General features: G+C 41.4%; 3 protein-coding genes across 4 annotated transcripts; 2 read left to right on the top strand and 1 right to left on the bottom strand.

Annotated features, from left to right (window-relative positions):
- Positions 1-1,065: 1,065 nt before the first annotated feature.
- On the top strand, positions 1,066-10,019 carry cdkl1 (cyclin-dependent kinase-like 1 (CDC2-related kinase)). Its single transcript, XM_034525379.1, has 9 exons — positions 1,066-1,327; positions 2,732-2,853; positions 6,180-6,252; positions 6,618-6,708; positions 7,342-7,542; positions 7,889-7,971; positions 8,062-8,118; positions 8,459-8,620; positions 9,218-10,019. Exons 1-9 carry the CDS (start codon positions 1,160-1,162, stop codon positions 9,317-9,319), a joined length of 1,059 nt encoding a protein of 352 aa, XP_034381270.1. The 5' UTR covers positions 1,066-1,159; the 3' UTR covers positions 9,320-10,019.
- Positions 9,691-13,026, bottom strand: dmac2l (distal membrane arm assembly complex 2 like). 2 transcript variants are annotated; one of them, XM_034525387.1, is made up of 5 exons: positions 12,969-13,026; positions 12,734-12,830; positions 11,705-11,913; positions 10,410-10,581; positions 9,691-10,310 (listed from the first exon to the last, which is right to left on the bottom strand). In XM_034525387.1, exons 2-5 carry the CDS (start codon positions 12,826-12,828, stop codon positions 10,196-10,198), a joined length of 591 nt encoding a protein of 196 aa, XP_034381278.1. In that variant the 5' UTR covers positions 12,829-12,830; positions 12,969-13,026; the 3' UTR covers positions 9,691-10,195. The 2 variants fall into 2 exon arrangements, with proteins under 2 accessions (XP_034381278.1, XP_034381279.1); XM_034525388.1 differs by having other exon boundaries at positions 12,903-13,007.
- A 94-nt stretch (positions 13,027-13,120) lies between these two features.
- l2hgdh (L-2-hydroxyglutarate dehydrogenase) lies at positions 13,121-18,561 on the top strand. The gene is made up of 10 exons (XM_034525376.1): positions 13,121-13,347; positions 14,426-14,541; positions 14,964-15,115; positions 15,256-15,387; positions 15,481-15,643; positions 15,743-15,777; positions 15,861-16,028; positions 16,896-17,053; positions 17,171-17,302; positions 17,391-18,561. Exons 1-10 carry the CDS (start codon positions 13,262-13,264, stop codon positions 17,584-17,586), a joined length of 1,338 nt encoding a protein of 445 aa, XP_034381267.1. The 5' UTR covers positions 13,121-13,261; the 3' UTR covers positions 17,587-18,561.
- The last annotated feature ends 115 nt before the right edge of the window (positions 18,562-18,676 follow it).

The raw sequence follows: 18,676 nt of genomic DNA, 5'->3' as shown, positions 1-18,676 counted from the left end.
TGTGTACTTTTTCCACCTGCAGAACAACAAAAAAAACATTTGATAAAATATTATTTTGGCTCAGAAAGGCTTGCAGCACCTTTTTTAAACTCTTTAGGCAGCTAATTACCCCCAAGTCATAGACGTAAAGGAGGTTTTTTTTCTCCCGCTTTATTTTGAAAGGCATGGCCGGATGTCGTGTTTTATTTTGTCCGCCTTGACTCTTTAAAAGCTGCCGCTTCTCGTGTCTGCAGGGACAGTTGAGCTCGTCGTGTTTGGGAGAAGCAGCTCCTCAATGACTCCGAGCTTCTGACGGACGAACATCTGACAACATTTTCACCCAAAGTAAGTTTTTTACGTTTTGTGATATTTACTGAAAATATGTCTCGTGCAAATATTAAAAATGTGACCACTTTTATGATCAGCTTGTTTCATGGGGAAACTTTGCTCATCCTACAAAATAGTATACACTATTTATTAATCACAAACAAACCTCCAGTGTCGGTTACAAACATGCAGCCTGAGATTCATATTCATTCATATTATTTAATTTCCAAATAAGTGCAGCACTTTGATTTAATTCCCCTGTCTCTTCACTTTCTCTGTTATTTGTTTCCGCTCTTGATTACCCCCTCAGGGAAATGACCTAATATACTTTGCATTGCAAATTGTTTGTTTACGCAGTCAGGTGTAATGTTGCCTCTAAGCAATCGCATCTATCTGTTGCAGGCAGTTTGAGAGGTTCATCTTAACATTGGGATTCCCATATCTTAAGTCGACGAATTTATGTTATAGTTTTGATTCAATTAGTCGACGCATAAAAAGGTCTTTCTGCTTTTACAGTGTATTCACAGGATTCTGCATGGCATGTTTCTGTGCCATCAATCAAAAATGTCTAGATAGACCAAAATCTAATTATTGCATCTTTTCCAGAAAATACCCATCCCTCATATGCTCCGGTTTGACTGCTTATTGTGGATTTATTCCAGCTTTAATTGAGTGAGCTAGTCATAAAGGCTCCAGGTGGTCACTCTTCTTCTCTGCATCCCCACTGAGAAACCTTCCTGTGTCTCTTCGAAGGCCGCAGAGACCGTCCTGCCTCCTCGGTCTCTCCCTTTTTTTTTTTTTTTTTTTTGGAAAAGTGTCCTTGCCTTCGGATGTCTGCCGGTCCGGCCTGAGGATGGAGAAGTACGAGAAGATCGGAAAGATCGGAGAGGGCTCCTACGGCGTCGTCTTCAAGTGCAGAAACAAAGACACGGGGCAGATCGTCGCCATCAAGAAGTTTGTGGAGTCGGAGGACGATCCGATTATCAAAAAGATTGCACTGAGGGAGATCAGGATGCTGAAGGTGACGACACAATAATATCCATAACTTCCTTCTGGGTCTTAAACCTTCAGTGGCATTAAACGGAGGAAGCAGCCGTCCAGCTTCAGCAGTCAGTGGAAGATCAAATGCTCAATGTTAATTATGAAATACAAAGATCTTGACTTGGTTAGTTCAATTTTAAGACGCTTCAACTATTAGGAGAAAATAAAACATACTAAGTCAATTATAACAAAGTGAGTAACATTTTGGTTTATCTAGTTATGAGATTAAAAGTAAAAGCCATGAAAAGTCAAATTTCTAATGTTTTTTTTGCTTACATACCAGTTTTTTAATTATACTTCAAATGAATGCAAACTGACAACTATTTTATGAAACAAAATCATATTAAGTCTGTATTTATTAACTAACCTTTAACCTTTTATGCTTTGTTGTTGTCAGAGTGGTCTATTATGATTTTTATTCACTACTACAATATATATATTCTACCTTTTGAAATACAACATAGCGGTGAACAGCCCAACAGAAACCTACTATATAATATATGAAGCAACACTTTCTTTTTTTATATATTTGACCTTTTCAAAGATGCAGATCCTGTTCATAGCGTCTCCGTTCTGTGCCAAGCGGCGGCGGGAGGGCCCGACGCCGTTAGTCCTGCAGACGGACAGACGGGAGGCATCTTTGTAGCCGCCGCTCAGAGAAAAGAGCAGCGTTGAAAAGAGGTTTACAGCCTCGTAATCAAATGAGGCAAAAGCCCGGCAGGGTCCGGACCCACGGAAGTAAATTAGGATGTGAAATGTCTGTTAAATGTTGCAGGAAAGGGGAAAACAGCCAAGTCGGCACTATTGTTGTGGTTTGTCAAAGTGTGTTTTGAGCTGTTTGGCTGTAAAATGCTGGTTTAGACTTGGAATGCAAATATATTTATGTCCAATAAATTCATCTTAAATCATTAAGTGATTAGAGACTTGGAAATAAATAACAGAAACATCAGCAACAGTATGTTCTTAGTCCTTTTTTTTAAAGAAAACTTTTTTTTGTTTCAACCAAATGTGGCACCCTGGACATGTTAAGGGATAACATTGTCCAGGGTGCCACACAAAGGCTGAAACCAGTTTGTTTCATGATTATCAAAGATGCACTGGTCCAAGTGTCGTGGTTTAATTAGTCATGCGCGTTGGGGTGGGAGTGTTCCTGGCCTGCTGGGGACCTGGAGCCCATAAATAGAACAGGATGGGGACAGGTTGTCGGGGGCAACAGCATGTTTATTACCGTCTGTGCAGAGTTTAGTGTGTTTTGATAAGAGCAAACCACAGCTGGGGCAGTTCTCTAACCAGCAGTTTACTGGTTTACTAGTTCCACTGAACTGTATTCTCCGATGGCGTGCTGAGACGTCGTCTTCTTCTTCTGTGATTTGTTTCCCTGCAGCAACTGAAACACGCCAACCCGGTGAATCTGATCGAGGTGTTTCGGCGTAAACGCAAGCTGCACCTGGTGTTCGAGTACTGCGACCACACGGTCCTCAACGAGCTGGACCGGCACCCCCGAGGGTGGGTGTGGCTCCACAAGTTAACGTATCTGCTTCTTTGACTCGTACCACATTGGAGGAAATCACCCATTCAGAGATGTGGCCCATTTCAGAATAATGTATATTAGAATATTGGATTATGATAATTGATGCATTAATGGTCACTTTATTGATGTAAGTAAACATTTTATATTATAGTGAGAAATGCCCGTCACAATTACCCAGAATCCAAAGAAACGCCTTCACAATGTTTGATAAATCCAAACCCCAAAATGATTTACATTTTAAAAATAATTCAAAGAAAAAGCAGAAAATCTTCACATTTGGGAAGCTGGACCTAATGAAATGTTTTTGCATGAAAAATGATTAATTTCTACACATATATACTATTATCTCTACAGTGCACATGTATACTATTATCTCTACAGTACACATATATACTATTATCTCTACAGTACATATATATAATATCTCTACAGTACACAGATATAATATCATCTCTACAGTACACATATATACTATTATCTCTACAGTACATATATACAATGTTATCTCTACAGTACACATATATACTATTATCTCTACAGTACATATATATAATGTTATCTCTACAGTACACATATATACTATTATCTCTACAGTACATATATATAATGTTATCTCTACAGTACACATATATACTATTATGTATACAGTACATATATATAATATCTCTACAGTACACATATATACTATTATCTCTACAGTACACATATATAATATCATCTCTACAGTACATGTATATACTATTATCTCTACAGTACACATATATACTGTTATCTCTACAGTACACATATATACTATTATCTCTACAGTACATATATATAATATCATCTCTACAGTACATATATAATATCATCTCTACAGTACATATATATAATGTTATCTCTACAGTACACATATATAATATCATCTCTACAGTACATATATATATAATATCATCTCTACAGTACATATATATACTATTATCTCTACAGTACACATATATACTATTATCTCTACAGTACATATATATACTATTATCTCTACAGTATACATATATAATATCATCTCTACAGTACACATATATAATGTTATCTCTACAGTACACATATATACTATTATCTCTACAGTACACATATATACTATCATCTCTACAGTACATATATATAATATCATCTCTACAGTACATATATAATATCATCTCTACAGTACATATATATAATGTTATCTCTACAGTACACATATATAATATCATCTCTACAGTACATATATATAATATCATCTCTACAGTACATATATATACTATTATCTCTACAGTACACATATATACTATTATCTCTACAGTACATATATATACTATTATCTCTACAGTATACATATATAATATCATCTCTACAGTACACATATATAATGTTATCTCTACAGTACACATATATACTATTATCTCTACAGTACACATATATACTATCATCTCTACAGTACATATATATAATATCATCTCTACAGTACATATATATAATATCATCTCTACAGTACATATATATACTATTATCTCTACAGTACACATATATAATGTTATCTCTACAGTACACATATATACTATTATCTCTACAGTACACATATATACTATCATCTCTACAGTACATATATATAATATCATCTCTACAGTACATATATATACTATTATCTCTACAGTACACATATATAATATCATCTCTACAGTACATGTATATACTATTATCTCTACAGTATACATATATACTGTTATCTCTACAGTACACATATATAATATTATCTCTACAGTACATATATATAATATCATCTCTACAGTACATATATATAATATCATCTCTACAGTACATGTATATAATATCATCTCTACAGTACACATATATACTATCATCTCTACAGTACATATATATAATATCATCTCTACAGTACATATATATAATATCATCTCTACAGTACATGTATATAATATCATCTCTACAGTACACATATACCACTGTGTACACTGGGCTTTGTCCGGCTCTGACGGGCACAACGCTCGTCTCTCGGGAAGCTGACCTGCTCGCTGTGGAATGTTTACAGTGATGCTCTCCCAGAATGCATTGCTGGCGGGGGGGCCGGCAGGGACTCTTTAGGCCGGGGCCACATTTTACACGGAGTGTTTTCGCTGTCTGGTCCTGGCCTGTAGCCTCCTGGACATGGAGGGTTCAAAAGAAGAGACAACAACGTGGGGAGAAGGGGCGGAGTTTTTCATTAATTGCCCGTCACAAGGCTCGATTTAGCCATTTCCCCCGGCAACGGGGATGGATGGCGGCCCCTGAACCAACAAAGAACAGTGGAAACGGGACTGTCCACTGTCCTCCACACAGCCGTCTGAGGGAGAACAGATGTCTGAAAAGACGGCAGAGATGACAGCAAAAGTCCGCTGAAAAAGTTATCTTTCCACCCATGCTTCTGTTATTAGATTCATCTTTTCAGATTAATTTTGTTCCGGCTCCTCCAAACCCAAACAGATCTCAGGACAGTGACTTTGTTCTGTTCGTCCGTCCAGACGGAAATACCTCAACAAATATTGGATGCATGTCCCCCAGAGGATGAAGCCCCCTGACTTTGGTGATCCTCTGTTTCTTCCTCCTGCACCAATGAGGTTGACGTTTGGATTGCCTTGAGATTTGACATTCATGTTCTCCTCAGGACGAATTGTTATTGCTTTAGTGACGCGCCGACTTTTTGTCTTCTGCACCATCATCAGGTCCAATAGTTTGATTTATGAGCAAATATTGCAGATATCAAGAACATTCATTCATCCTCCGCTGTAGGCCAATTTTTGTTTTAGTGCTAATTAGCAAATGTACATCTGGACAATGAATGACACATTCTCCAAGTTACCGACTATTAACCATAAAAACAAATATTTTCCCTTTTTGAAATATATTTACAAAGAAAAGTGAGCGCACCTTTCTGCATGTTAACCAACTCAAAAAAACCACTTCAAACCATTTTAAATGAGTCGAACTGCTCTGATGTGGTTTATAATCACAATATTCAAAACCGCCGACGCCCCAAAAAAACGTCCTGAAGGTTATTTTGGTGAATACATTGTTTATTTTAAAACCTGAGTTGGATTTAAGAACAAAAATATTTGCAAGAGATTCTCTCGCAGGGCATTTTCTGGAGCTTTCAGCCACATTTCCTGGCCTCCATCAACAGATGGCAGCCGTCAGTTGAGGAGACTCGTCACAATGAGAAACGATTATCTTCTATTGATCAGTGAAGTGATTAATCGACTAACGCGTTGACTTCCTTCCTGTCTTCCAGAGTCCCGGAGCACCTTGTGAAGAGTATCACCTGGCAGACCCTTCAGGCCGTCAACTTCTGTCACAAGCAGAACGTAAGTAAGGACCCTCGTCCTCAGTCCGCTCTCTTCATGGAGTATAAAGTCTGTTTCCAGTTGTCGAAGCTTCCCTTCAGCTTGTTTTTTTTTTTTAATTCCTCCGTTCTCCTCCCACCAAGCCCTTTCTGCTTTATGGCTCTTTTTACAAGAAGAATTCCTTCTCCTTGGCTGAGCAGCAGTTAATGCATCACCTAGACACAACAAATGCTACAAGGGCCCCCATTTAAGAGCACTGTCTCTCTCTCTCTCTCTCTCTCTCTCTCTCTCTCTCTCTCTCTCTCTCTCTCTCTCTCCCCCTCCTTTTACTGTTTCTCACACGGCCTCCTTTTATTCTCTTCATTTGACCATTTCTGTTCCCGCAGTGCATTCACCGAGACGTCAAGCCGGAGAATATTCTCATCACCAAACACCAAGTCATCAAACTCTGTGACTTTGGCTTTGCGAGGATTCTCAGTAAGTTTGAACACTTTTTGCCAACAGTGCCACCTGGTGGACACTTATATGTCGCATTCAGGGGACCGCACATCTCGTTCACTGTATGCAGATGGGGTGATGTATTGGTTTATTAAGTAAGTTATTAGATTATTATGTGTGTGTGTGTTATGACGAGCTTCATGCTTCAAAAGCGAACAGAGAAGTTTATCAAACTCAAAGTTTTGATCAGATGAAAGTTAAGAATAATTTAGAGAGACGTTGTTTCTGACCTGGGGTCAGAAGATAAACATTGAAAGGAAGAAAAGTTTTTTTTTTTTTTACTGCCCTTTCTTTTTCTATTAAATATGTATAAACCTCCCTAAGCCAGAGAAAAAATATTCAACAATGTGCGAAGGTAATATTGCTCTTAGGTTCAACTGCTTAGCCACATTTCCCCTTATACAAGGATTCATTTGGGAACCATTTATTAAAATGATATCGGACATTAATATGATATTAATCATTAATAGTGGAAACGGATCATGTACAAAGGGGGTTTCCAGTGTTATTTATTAGTTATCATTGTATGAGAGGCGACGCTAACGTAAATCTGTGACACAAATTCAACCGGTTTATCAGTGTAATATAGTACGATGCGTTTCCTGCCTCCAGCCGGCCCATGTGACTACTACACGGACTACGTGGCCACTAGGTGGTACCGGGCTCCTGAGCTGCTGGTGGGAGACACTCAGTACGGCCCCCCGGTGGACGTCTGGGCCGTCGGCTGTGTGCTGGCTGAGCTGCTGTCGGGGATGCCGCTGTGGCCCGGCAAGTCTGACATGGATCAGCTGTACCTGATCAGGAGGACTCTCGGTAAGTCGATCATATCTCCATGAAAGGGATGATAAGTTTGTCATTTATTGGCTTTCATTGGGACTAACGTGTGATTTTAAATGGTGAGACATACGCAAAGAGCTTTATAATTTACTGCACTTTATAATATGTCGATTTTAAAGTAATTAATAGGGATTATCTGGATATACTTGTCATGATAAAGAAAGAAAAAAAACATCTTTCCACTGTCGTGAAATTGTTGTGAAGTTTATGGCGGATCAATGAAATTGTAAAAATATCTACAAAGGAATGATGACGCTGAGCTTGAATAGATCCACAGGAGGAATTTGAGACGCATTATGTTCATATTTCTTGTCCTCTGCAGGAGATCTGATCCATCGACACCAGCAGGTCTTCAGCAACAACCAGTTCTTCTGTGGAGTTTCCATCCCGGAGCCACAAGAGATGGTGAGACACCCAGATGTGCTCCAGCTGCATGGATGCATTGATCTACCAGATCTATCACAAAGAATACGATGTCTTTGTTTCTTTCTATAGGAACCTTTGGAGCAGAAATATCCAAATCCCTCACATCAAGCTCTGAGTCTCATGAAGGTAACAATGTCACAACTGCAGTATTATGATCTTAATTATTGTTTTAATACACTCAACACATGTACAAGCTTTGTATTTTAAAGTTTGGATTGTAAACCACTGAAATGTGCATTTTGTTTTAATGTTTTAAGAAAAGAAAAGCATGACTTGCATTACAATCAGAAACTGTGTGCAAAGAGCTCTGACCTTCCCAAACAACCGGAGTAAATACTCCATGATGCTTAGTTGCTTGTCTCCATAACCATACAGCTGTATTTAATGGTCATTAAGAAACTAGATGTCATGGGGTCAACTGTCTGTCTGTCTCCTGTTGATGGTCTTGATGGTTTTGATGGTTTAGGGCTGTCTGAGGATGGACCCGTCCGAGCGGCTGACCTGCGAGCAGCTCCTCCAGCATCCGTACTTCGACAGCCTGCGAGAGAAGAGCTGCAGCACCTCTCGAGAGCAGGAGCGCTGCAGCAACCGGAGGACACGTTTCCCTCGCAAACACCTCCCCCCCGGGGTCAGTAGCCCCTTCACACCCATGAGCCGCCACATTCAGACACTGCAGTCTGTTGTAAAAAAAAAAAAAATCTGCAGGCAAAATATTGGTCTCTTTTCTGAAAGAAGATTGTGGGATACACAATAGATGTATGTGTTCATTTTGCATGTAAAGCAAATGTTACATATCGGGTATCAAAAGTCTAATATTGGAGAGAAAAAAATTGAAACGTTGTAAAGTCAGAAAAATTAGGATCATATTTATCACGATGAATAATTATCCATTTAAGAGTCTCTTAAGAACATTGGTGACAAATCTAAACATGATCTGATAGAAAAGGACGCGGGTGGGAATGCAGTGCTACTTATTGATTATGTATTTTTAAATGTCTGCAGTCCCTACTTAACCGAGACAATGGACTAGAACGTGACTCTTTCCACGACTGTTCCCGACCTTTCAGATGATTAAGTAGAATACACTAAACGAATGAATTAAACTACTTCTGGAGTTCCAGGAGGAACCCGATATACACTACATCTCAAACAGTTGTGTCCACGTCCTCTCCAAAATGCTCTGCAACTCGTCGCTGAAGCTGTTATTTTTTTCCCCTCCATGCAGTATTTGCCACAGCTGACCAGCAGCAGCATCTTCCCAGTTCTGGACAATAAGAAGTACTACAACAACCTGCGCAAGTTCAACCATCACCTCCCGAACATCTGAACAGGATCTGGATCGAACCCCGACATGTCACCCAGCAGCCGCCCCTGAGAACTGCAGATTCTGCTACCGCCTTGTTTTGTTTTTACCTCTTAAAGGAACAGGTCTAAACCACGTGTCTGGGTACTGATGTCGGTCTATGCACTATTGCCCAACACATGTTGGTTCACGTATGTTTCAAGCTGATTTTATAAAGACAAGGAGCGACGCTCTGCTCGTAGTCGACTGAAGGTGAAACTACGACGCCTGGTTTGCCAAATGTATTTTTATTTTTTTGTAATATATATAACAATGGACTATTTAAAAAGAGTGACATGTTTTATGTTAGTGAGTTTTATGTCTCCAGTAACACACACACACTTTGACTCGTGAGCTATTCTGAAACTATTTATTGATGCCGGGAGTGAATATTCATTTAATCCACATTCACCATCATAACGCAGTAACAATACACACATTGTACTCATCATCATCTCTGAAACGTTGGTGCTCAGGATGCTCACAGCCATCTGTCTGTCCACACATATTGTACAAATGCCAAATTAATCAAAAGAGACTCAAAAGTCCTTTTGCATTTTCACATCTAGTTTTTCCTTTCTCTCTTATTACCTTAAATGTAGGATAAATATAAATATAATAAACTACAGAATAGTTCAACCTATCGAGAAGAGCTGCCGTCAACAAAATAAAGTACTTTAACATTAATCTTTGCCGTGCTGTTTCTTCATTAAAGCTGAAAGGTGACACAAGTTAATGATTCATGAAATAAACATATGCTGGACAATACAAGCCCTTCAGCCGCCTCGGCCTTTTTGAAAAAGGCGTCCATGTTTTTTTTAACGATTATGACGACCAAGGTTTTTTTTTTTTCTCTCTCCATCAGTCCAAGTCGAGCGACACGTCCAGACGTGGGAGTGCCGTCTGCAGCCGGTCAACTGTCGTCTGTCTGTCTCTGATCCCCGGAAGATCACTGAGGAACAGACGCTCCAGATTCCTGCGTGGAATTGAAGCATTAATTAAAAATGAGTAAACTAAAAATCAACAAAACGGATTAATCGGTTCCCTTTGAACATAAGAGCAGGTGAAGACTCACCTGAGCTGGTGCAGGGCGACTAGGCCCTTGTCGGTCACATTCCCACACGACACCACCTCCATCTTGTTCAAGCTCTCCTGCAGACTCTCGATCGAGCTCAGCCTCTCCAGGCAGGCGTCCTCGATGTAGATGCACTTGTTGAACTTGATTTCCTCCACGTCTTTCAATCCATCTAGGGAAGAAAGAAAACACACTCTCTCTCCTGATTACATTTACATATGCAGAGGGAGAAGAAGAGACAAACACGCCGGCCTCTTGCGTCACTTGTGGATAATCTGTCTGGGAAAGATGCACTTTGGCCATCGCCTTTTCCTTTCTTGTTAACAAAGAGGGGAATCGCTTTCAGGTCAACAATCGGGGTCAAGCTCATGTTAACATACTTGATGCAACATTTACACTTTCTGAGCCGCGCTTTAATCTTTGATTAGACCAGTCTCTTTCGTCTGGTAATCCGACATCGATCGGCCCCCGCGTATCGAAACCGAACACCGGCTCGGTTCTGACCAAAGTATGTACACGGAGAATCGAAGGCGGATTCAAATCACGATTTTGCACATTTTTGAAAACTCAGTTATTGTACAGCTGCTTGTATTTAGACATTGAGAAAGTTTGTTAAAGGAAAAATGGATTTTGTAAGAAAATATTCTAATACTACATCTTAAAATAAGGTATCCAAAAACCCATATCAAGATTCGGCACTAATATGCATTTTAAACCATAAACAATACAGAATGTGAGCAACGGGGTTAATGTAAACAAGGTAGTGCAAACTGCCTGCATAATGGATGTTGGTATGTTTACTTGCAAACGATAGCATGCTAATTCACAAAATATTACATGCAAACAGTCTCCTAAAATCTGTGATGTATATTTTGTCGAACAGGTTCTTAGATACTTATTATTAGGTTAGCTGTAAAATGTTATTGTTTGTTAATGGTATCATGTTAAGATGCTGATTAGGCTAAATGCACAGACAAGCCTATAATATTTAAGGACGTGGACCCGACGACAACTAAATAAAGCCCAACTACCTAAAGTTGATCTAAATCTGACGTGTAACTTTGAGACGAACCCGACAAGGACAATCTGAAATGTCAACAACAGTACAGATGATAAACTCTTTGTATTTAGAGAACAATATGGCCTTTTCTTGTCCTATTAGTGGTGAGGATCTAAGAATATCAAAGTTTTCGCTTCATTTTTCCACTAAATTCGCTTTCTGGTGTTACTCTTGTTAAATATGCAGGGAAGTGAAAAGGAGAGGAAGACAATATTCTCCAGACTGCAACACTGACCCAGGTGGTCAAACCCTCTGTACATGATGCAGGATTCGGTGGCGTCTATGGCCTGGATCCTGTGTCGGCCCGCAGGCCCGGTTGGCAGTCCGTTGTAGTCGTGTTGCCAGCGATCGAAACCTTGAAACCTCACTTTGGCACCACACCTCAGCAGCCACTCTGCGGCGGCTCGGTCTGGACCGACGGCTTTGATCCTTTCGTAGTCCACCCTGAATGGAGAACAACACTGACACTCAAAGTACGACAGACGTCCATGACAGGGTCACACAAGAGGGCTGCACTGTGGAAACCAGAGAAAATCACCCACTATTTGGTTATTTTAAATACCTGGCTGGTTTTAACTTCATGATTGTGAGGATCGACCAGAATTCTTGGGGTATTTTTTGACACTTAATAAATAGAAATTCTCTGACATTAATCCATTCAGCAACACAGAGCTGGATAAGATATATAGTGAATGTGAGATGTTTATAATAATGTTGAAATATAACCGGAACATCATTTTCTGGTTGTAAAGGCAACACACAGAGTCGACTGATTAATGTATTGTCTACTGTATGTTTGGCTATCACAGCCATACAATTAATGGTTATTTTAGCAACAAAAAAAAGAAAAATGCCTGTAAAGCATCTATCACTAATGCAATATTCTTGATTTTTAAATTATTTTGTCAATTTAATACATACAAATATTGTCATCATAATAACAAATACAACATCTGCACCCTTATTGATACAACTGTTGTGCACAAAATATTAGAAACACTATCCAATAACAATTATTTTAAAACGGTCAACAAAAACTGAACATTACAACCTACATGAAGTCTGGATTTATTGCCGGACTGTTGTATTAGACTGTACCAGCTTTAGCTTGATGTACCTAATATACTATCAAAGAGTATATCATATAATAATCATACTGTCTGTTTATGTTAGATGAGCTGTGTGTCAGACTGTAATATGTCTGTTCGTGCATTGCTGTGCAGCCATTAATCCACATATCGATCCATTAATAACGTCGTCTCACCTGTTGAAGACCGCATTGAGCCATCCCCAGAAGTGTCTGCGGCTCCCCTCCCTCTGACCCACAGCAGACTGCACGGCCCGCGACAGAAGCCTCATATCTAATAATAATAATAACAATAATTACTAATACATTACACCATCGTACTACTGTTATATGACAAGTAAACTACCATTTGAGTCCGTTAAAAAAACGACTGAAAACTGCGACGCAGCGGAACCGGATAAAGTACTCTCACCTGCCCTCCAACGAGCAGGACTGTTTACAATCGAGCCGCGGCCATCACTGTAACCTTTGACCCGATGACGTAGCAGACAACGCGCGCTCCCATTGGCTGAACCGCAACGTGACGGGGGGGGGCGTGGCCAGGTCTCGTCTTTTTTATTTTTTTACTTTTGAACGATTTAGCAGCGCGATGGGAGGTTTGCAGCCGCGACAGGGAGGAGGAAACACGAAACACAACTCAAGGAAGTCTTCGCGTCATTTGTACAATGAAGAGGCGAGTGTGAGGAGCTTCCGGACGCTGTGACAATGATCCGGACACTCAGCGGGGCGACTGTGAAGGCTGCCGGGGCGGCGCGGCCGACACGGGGCGTTACAACGAGACGGCTGCACAGGTAAGACTCGCGTTACGGAGGAGATAGAGAGAGAGAGAGAGAGAGAGAGCTCACACAGCGTGGTGTGAGGAGTTCAAGGGATTCGGGCCTCCGCGTTAACTGGGGTTAAGTTCACTCACCAACAGTCGGATACATTAAGAAGGGGGCGGGGGTAACTAACCGTGAGTCCTTGCCAAGGGCATTCTGCTCTCTGCAGAACCTGACCTGCACACCACCCGCCAGCACATTGTTTATGTACACCAAACATGTCTCTCTGCGCTCTGCAACTCCCCAAACATTGCGGCTGCAGGCGCATGTGCAGGCCTTTTGTTCGACTTGCGTCAAAGCCTCTGTGGTCTGACTTTTATCTTTTATAAGTCCAGGTGTTAGTTTTGTGTGAGCTGTTCCTTTTAGACAGACATGCCTGGACGCATGTGTAACCTATTAGACACCCCCCCCCCCCATCTTATGTAACGGAGCCCCTCTCCAGGCTGCTTCAAGTAAACTGAATGAAAGATGTTTCACAACAATTGGCCGTCTGTTCCTCTTTGTTAAATGAGTCCAGCAAAAATATCAGAACCCAGTTTCATCACAGATTTAGTTAACAGACACAGATGAAGCGCTTCCAAATATTTTCACTTTGATTTATAGGTTCCTCTCGTATGTGGGGGCGTAAAAAAAAAAATCCTTTGCCTGGGTCCAGTTTTCACAAATGAAAACAAGATGTTACCTTTTCCCCCGTGTGGCCCATTTGTAACGTTCTCCCAGGCTCGAACTGTTCTTGCAAAGGCTTTCTTGACGACTAGTTTCACGCCCTGCAAACCGCTGTTTACACTCTGAGCTCACCCACCAGACAGTATGTGGTATTTAGGATATTGTCTTTGTGGAATCAAAAAGTTAACTGCAACCCTTTTGGTGATTAGTCTCAAAGGTCTATTGAGTCCTAATGCAGTCAAGCACACTTGGACATTGAACCAGTGACCTACATATTCTGTTTTGGTTTCTACATTCTGCAGCTTGTAAAGCTTGTCTCCCTTATCAGTGGACCATAAAAAAGAAAAGTGAATGTCAGTGACCTTTGGTGTCGTCTGTATTTCAGCGCGTATGACGTGGCTGTAGTGGGCGGTGGCATCGTCGGCCTGGCAACAGTCAGAGAGCTAATTCTGCGACACCCGTCCCTCCGCTTCATCCTGCTGGAGAAAGAAAAAGAGCTCGGTGGGTGTTGTCCTGACAGTTGTCAGAGTGAAGGAAGACGTCAATGCGTTTTTTACATTTTTTTATAAAGGGCAAAATGTTTTATGAGGTCAAGGAGTGTTTGGGAAGTGACGACTGTGAGGGTGAAGTGGCAGGTAGTTTTAATTGTAGATGAGGAATTGTAACAATGCCGTTGTGCTGCACTGGTCGCCCAATCGAACTCCCACAAACGCCCTTAAACCTTAAAGTCAGCCATGTAATGTTGCAGTGCTGAAAGAAGTTTGCATTCGTCTTGATTTAAACTAAAGGACGTCTATTCTAGGCAAGAAGGGCTTTGATGAATATATTGAATATTACAGGTTGATGAAACGCAGTGAAAAAGGCTGACGGTATTTCCGTCTTCTTTGCTAATTTCTTTGTCGGGTCACTTTCTGTCCCACCAGCTGTGCACCAGAGTGGGCACAACAGTGGAGTCATTCACAGCGGGATCTACTACACGCCGGGGTCGCTGAAGGCCCGTCTGTGTGTGCGAGGAGCCACTTTGGCCTACGAGTACTGCGACAAGAAAGGACTCCCGTACAAGAAATGCGGAAAGGTCTGTTTTTGCATTTTAACCAGATGAAGTACCGACCACATAACGTGACTATGCATGTGACACAAACCCTGTTGGTTAGGAGCTGCCGTCCGGGTGGTGGCGTTGTGCCTGTTTCGGTATTGATCGGTGTGTTCCCGCAGCTTATCGTGGCTGTGGAGCAAGAGCAGATACCCCGACTGCACGCTCTGTACGAACGCGGCATGAAGAACAACGTGCCCGACCTCAGCATTATCGACGCCAAGGGAATCCGAGAGCGAGAGCCATACTGCAGGGTAAGAGTCTCGGAGACGAAGTGGTTGTTGTTCCTACGAAATAAACGATGGCTGCAGCGGTCTGTAGTCTCATCTATACGTCGCCCCTTGCAGGGTATCATGGCCTTGGACTCGCCTTACACCGGCATTGTGGACTGGAGGATGGTGGCTCTCAGGTACGGGCAAGACTTTGAGGAGGCGGGCGGCACGGTGGTGACTGAATCCGAGGTCAATGACATCGCCACGGTCACGGAGAGCCCAGCTGGGAGTACTGAAGGTGAGAGACGGCTCCTGTACATCAACGTGGCAACACGGTCACGATCAAACAGGATCTGTGGAGTTATTTAAAGATGCATCTCTTTTTTTTTTTTTGCAGGAATGAAATATCCAATTGCAATCAGAGACAAAAAGGTAAGACACGAGCAGATAAAAAGCTCCACGGCGGCGTCTCACATCGTGTCCCCTCGTCTCCATCGTTTGCGTTGCTTTCACAGGGCAACGAGGTGCGGTGCCGCTACGTCCTCACCTGCGGCGGCCTGTACTCTGACCGGCTGTCACAGATATCTGGATGCAGTCGGGAGCCTCGGATCGTCCCCTTCAGAGGAGATTACTTGGTGTTGAAGCCGGAGAAACACTATCTGGTCAAGGGGAACATCTACCCTGTAAGTCTGCTGAAGAGCCACATGTCCAACTCTTTTGAGTTATGTCATCCACATGAATCATGTGATCTGCAGATGTTTCTCATCACATTCCAGCACTGTGTAAACGCTCTACTCACCTCACAGTTGTGCTATGGGACTTTTCAACGTGTAGCGGCCCCAAGTGGCAGAAAGGAAATGGTCATTTGAGTTGTTCTTGAAAAGTTTGGAGGAATTCACAACCGAGAAATCCTGTAACTTGAGATTTATAAGCCGCAACCTTTTCTGGTATTTTTTTTCCCAGTTATTGGTACGTTGAGTCCAGCGTTCGCTGGAATGAGCTTCCATTTTCTGCCAGTTCTAACACGTTTGGATTCCCCCTAATGCGTGTTTTAAATATGTGTGCGGACACCTGACTGCAGAAAACACAGGAAAAAGTGTCTTTGACATTTTCAGCTCCACTCAATCATTGAGTCTGCAGATAAAAACCCTTCAAGGTTCAGGAACTCAACAAGTCCAGACCTCAGACCAGCAGGTTTCAGCAAAAGAGAACTTCCCCTGCAGACATTTAGACAATATTAGATAAAACTGTTCTTATAAGAGTAGTAACTTTAACATACTCGTCAGAAGCAACGAAGAAGTTGTTTACATGACGTTTATGAATCCATGTACATTTAGGCAACTGAGCGAACAGCTGGCACTTCTACTGTTTGTTAGTTTCACCTTGATCTGCTCCTGATGAGGGTTTTAATGTAGAATAAACGGACCTATCTTTTTTTTTTTGAGTCTGTGGATCTCCCGCAACTGTCATTAGACCGATTTTTAAAAAAAATATTGCTTAATTGTTGCTACTTCCTCCTTTTTGTTCCTGTAAACGATATATACGTTTAGGTCCCCGACCCTCGTTTCCCCTTCCTTGGAGTTCACTTCACCCCGAGGATGGATGGAAGCGTTTGGCTCGGCCCCAACGCAGTCCTCGCCTTCAAGCGGGAGGGTTACAAAGTCTACGACTTCAATGTTCGAGACTTTGTAGATGCGCTCTCGTTCAGGTAACCCGGAGAGTATTATCTGATCCGGCTCACGTCTTTGTGTGGTATCTTTTGAACTGCATTTTGAAAAGAAGTGGTGCTAACTGAGTGTTTCATCTGTGTCTCTTTGTGCCGCAGGGGCCTTCAGAAGCTGGTATTGAAGAACATAACCTACGGGATTGGAGAAATGTACAGAGGGGTTTTCATCGGTGCGCAGGTTAAAATCCTGCAGAAGTACATCCCTGAACTCTCGCTGAGCGACGTAATCAGGTAGAGCAATGATGCAAAAAAAAAAAGCGTGTGAATGATGTGATTCTATCCAGTTTTTTTCCTGTAACCCCGGTTGTTTCCTCTGCAGGGGTCCTGCGGGGGTTCGAGCTCAGGCTCTCGACCGGGACGGAAACCTCGTGGACGACTTTGTGTTTGACGGCGGGGTCGGGGACGTGGGCAGTCGGGTGCTCCACGTGCGGAACGCTCCCTCGCCGGCGGCCACCTCCTCCCTCGCCATCGGTGAAATGGTTGCGGACGAGGTGGAGAGTCGCTTCGCGCTGTAGAGCAACGCGGCGACGGCAGAAGGAAGGAACGGAAACTCCAAATATTCCAGCATGAGGCGGCGAAGGGAGACCGTGTTGCATCGAGCTGTCGCCATGGAGACATTTCCTTTCAGGTCCATCCTTTTATTTAGGAGGATAAAGTACTATAACTTTGACTTGATCACATTTTTTTACTTGATGCATCTTACTTTCATGACACTACATTTCAAGTCATAAAATATATTTTTTTTTCTGCACTACATTACTGTTTTAAAAAAAAATTATTCAGCTACAATAATATTTTTGTAATATGAACATACCTTTTTACAGATTGACCTTTTTAAAATATTTTGTGTGTGTGTGTGTGTGTGTGCATGTGTGTGTGTGTGCGCCTGCCAAAACTGGTTTTGGAGAAATAAATCTCCCAAAGATTATTTTACAAAGAAAAAAGCAGATGAATTGTTTTCCCCCCAAAAAATGGTATCATTAAATGTAAAAACTGGATGATCGTTGAGAGTTTTGTGCCGACAATCAGTTTGAGAAAGGTGGGGGTCGTTTTTTCAAGATTGTTGAAACTAGTTTATGAAGAACTGGGTTGTTGTTGTTTTTTACTTTGGACAGTTTTTTTCTGCCAAATACTGTAAACATAAAAAAAAAAATGTTGAATCAAATCACCAGCAAATATTTCACTCTGTCAAATTTACTAGTTAACACTTAATAGTGAACACTTTATTGAGTTTTCCGTTGTCTTTTATACTTCAAGTTTTCTACTTTTCTGGGTGCTGTTTAATTAAAAGCAGTCCCATTAATTCCTGAAAGAAGCACCGTTTCAGTTTGTCCACAAGGGGGCAGACTCACAGCAACCAATGTCCTGTATGAGCCACAATGTCCGCTTAAAACAATAATTTGATGGCATTGATCAAGCTAAATGTTTTTTTAATGTTTTTATTGGAAATTATTGTACGATTATAAAAATAAAGGATTAATTTGCATCAACCTGTTTTTTGGTGTTTTTTTTAATGCATTTGTTTCAACTTGTGTTTTTGTAAATTGTTCCACCAGGACAGTCGACTTGTTCGATTATATGATCCATTATCGACGCGATCAATCT

The sequence above is a fragment of the Cyclopterus lumpus genome, chromosome 22 (genome assembly GCF_009769545.1).
Source record: "Cyclopterus lumpus isolate fCycLum1 chromosome 22, fCycLum1.pri, whole genome shotgun sequence".
Classification (NCBI taxonomy): Eukaryota; Metazoa; Chordata; class Actinopteri; order Perciformes; family Cyclopteridae; genus Cyclopterus; species Cyclopterus lumpus.
Note: the sequence above shows the minus strand (reverse complement) of the source record. Positions and strands in the feature narration are given on the sequence as shown.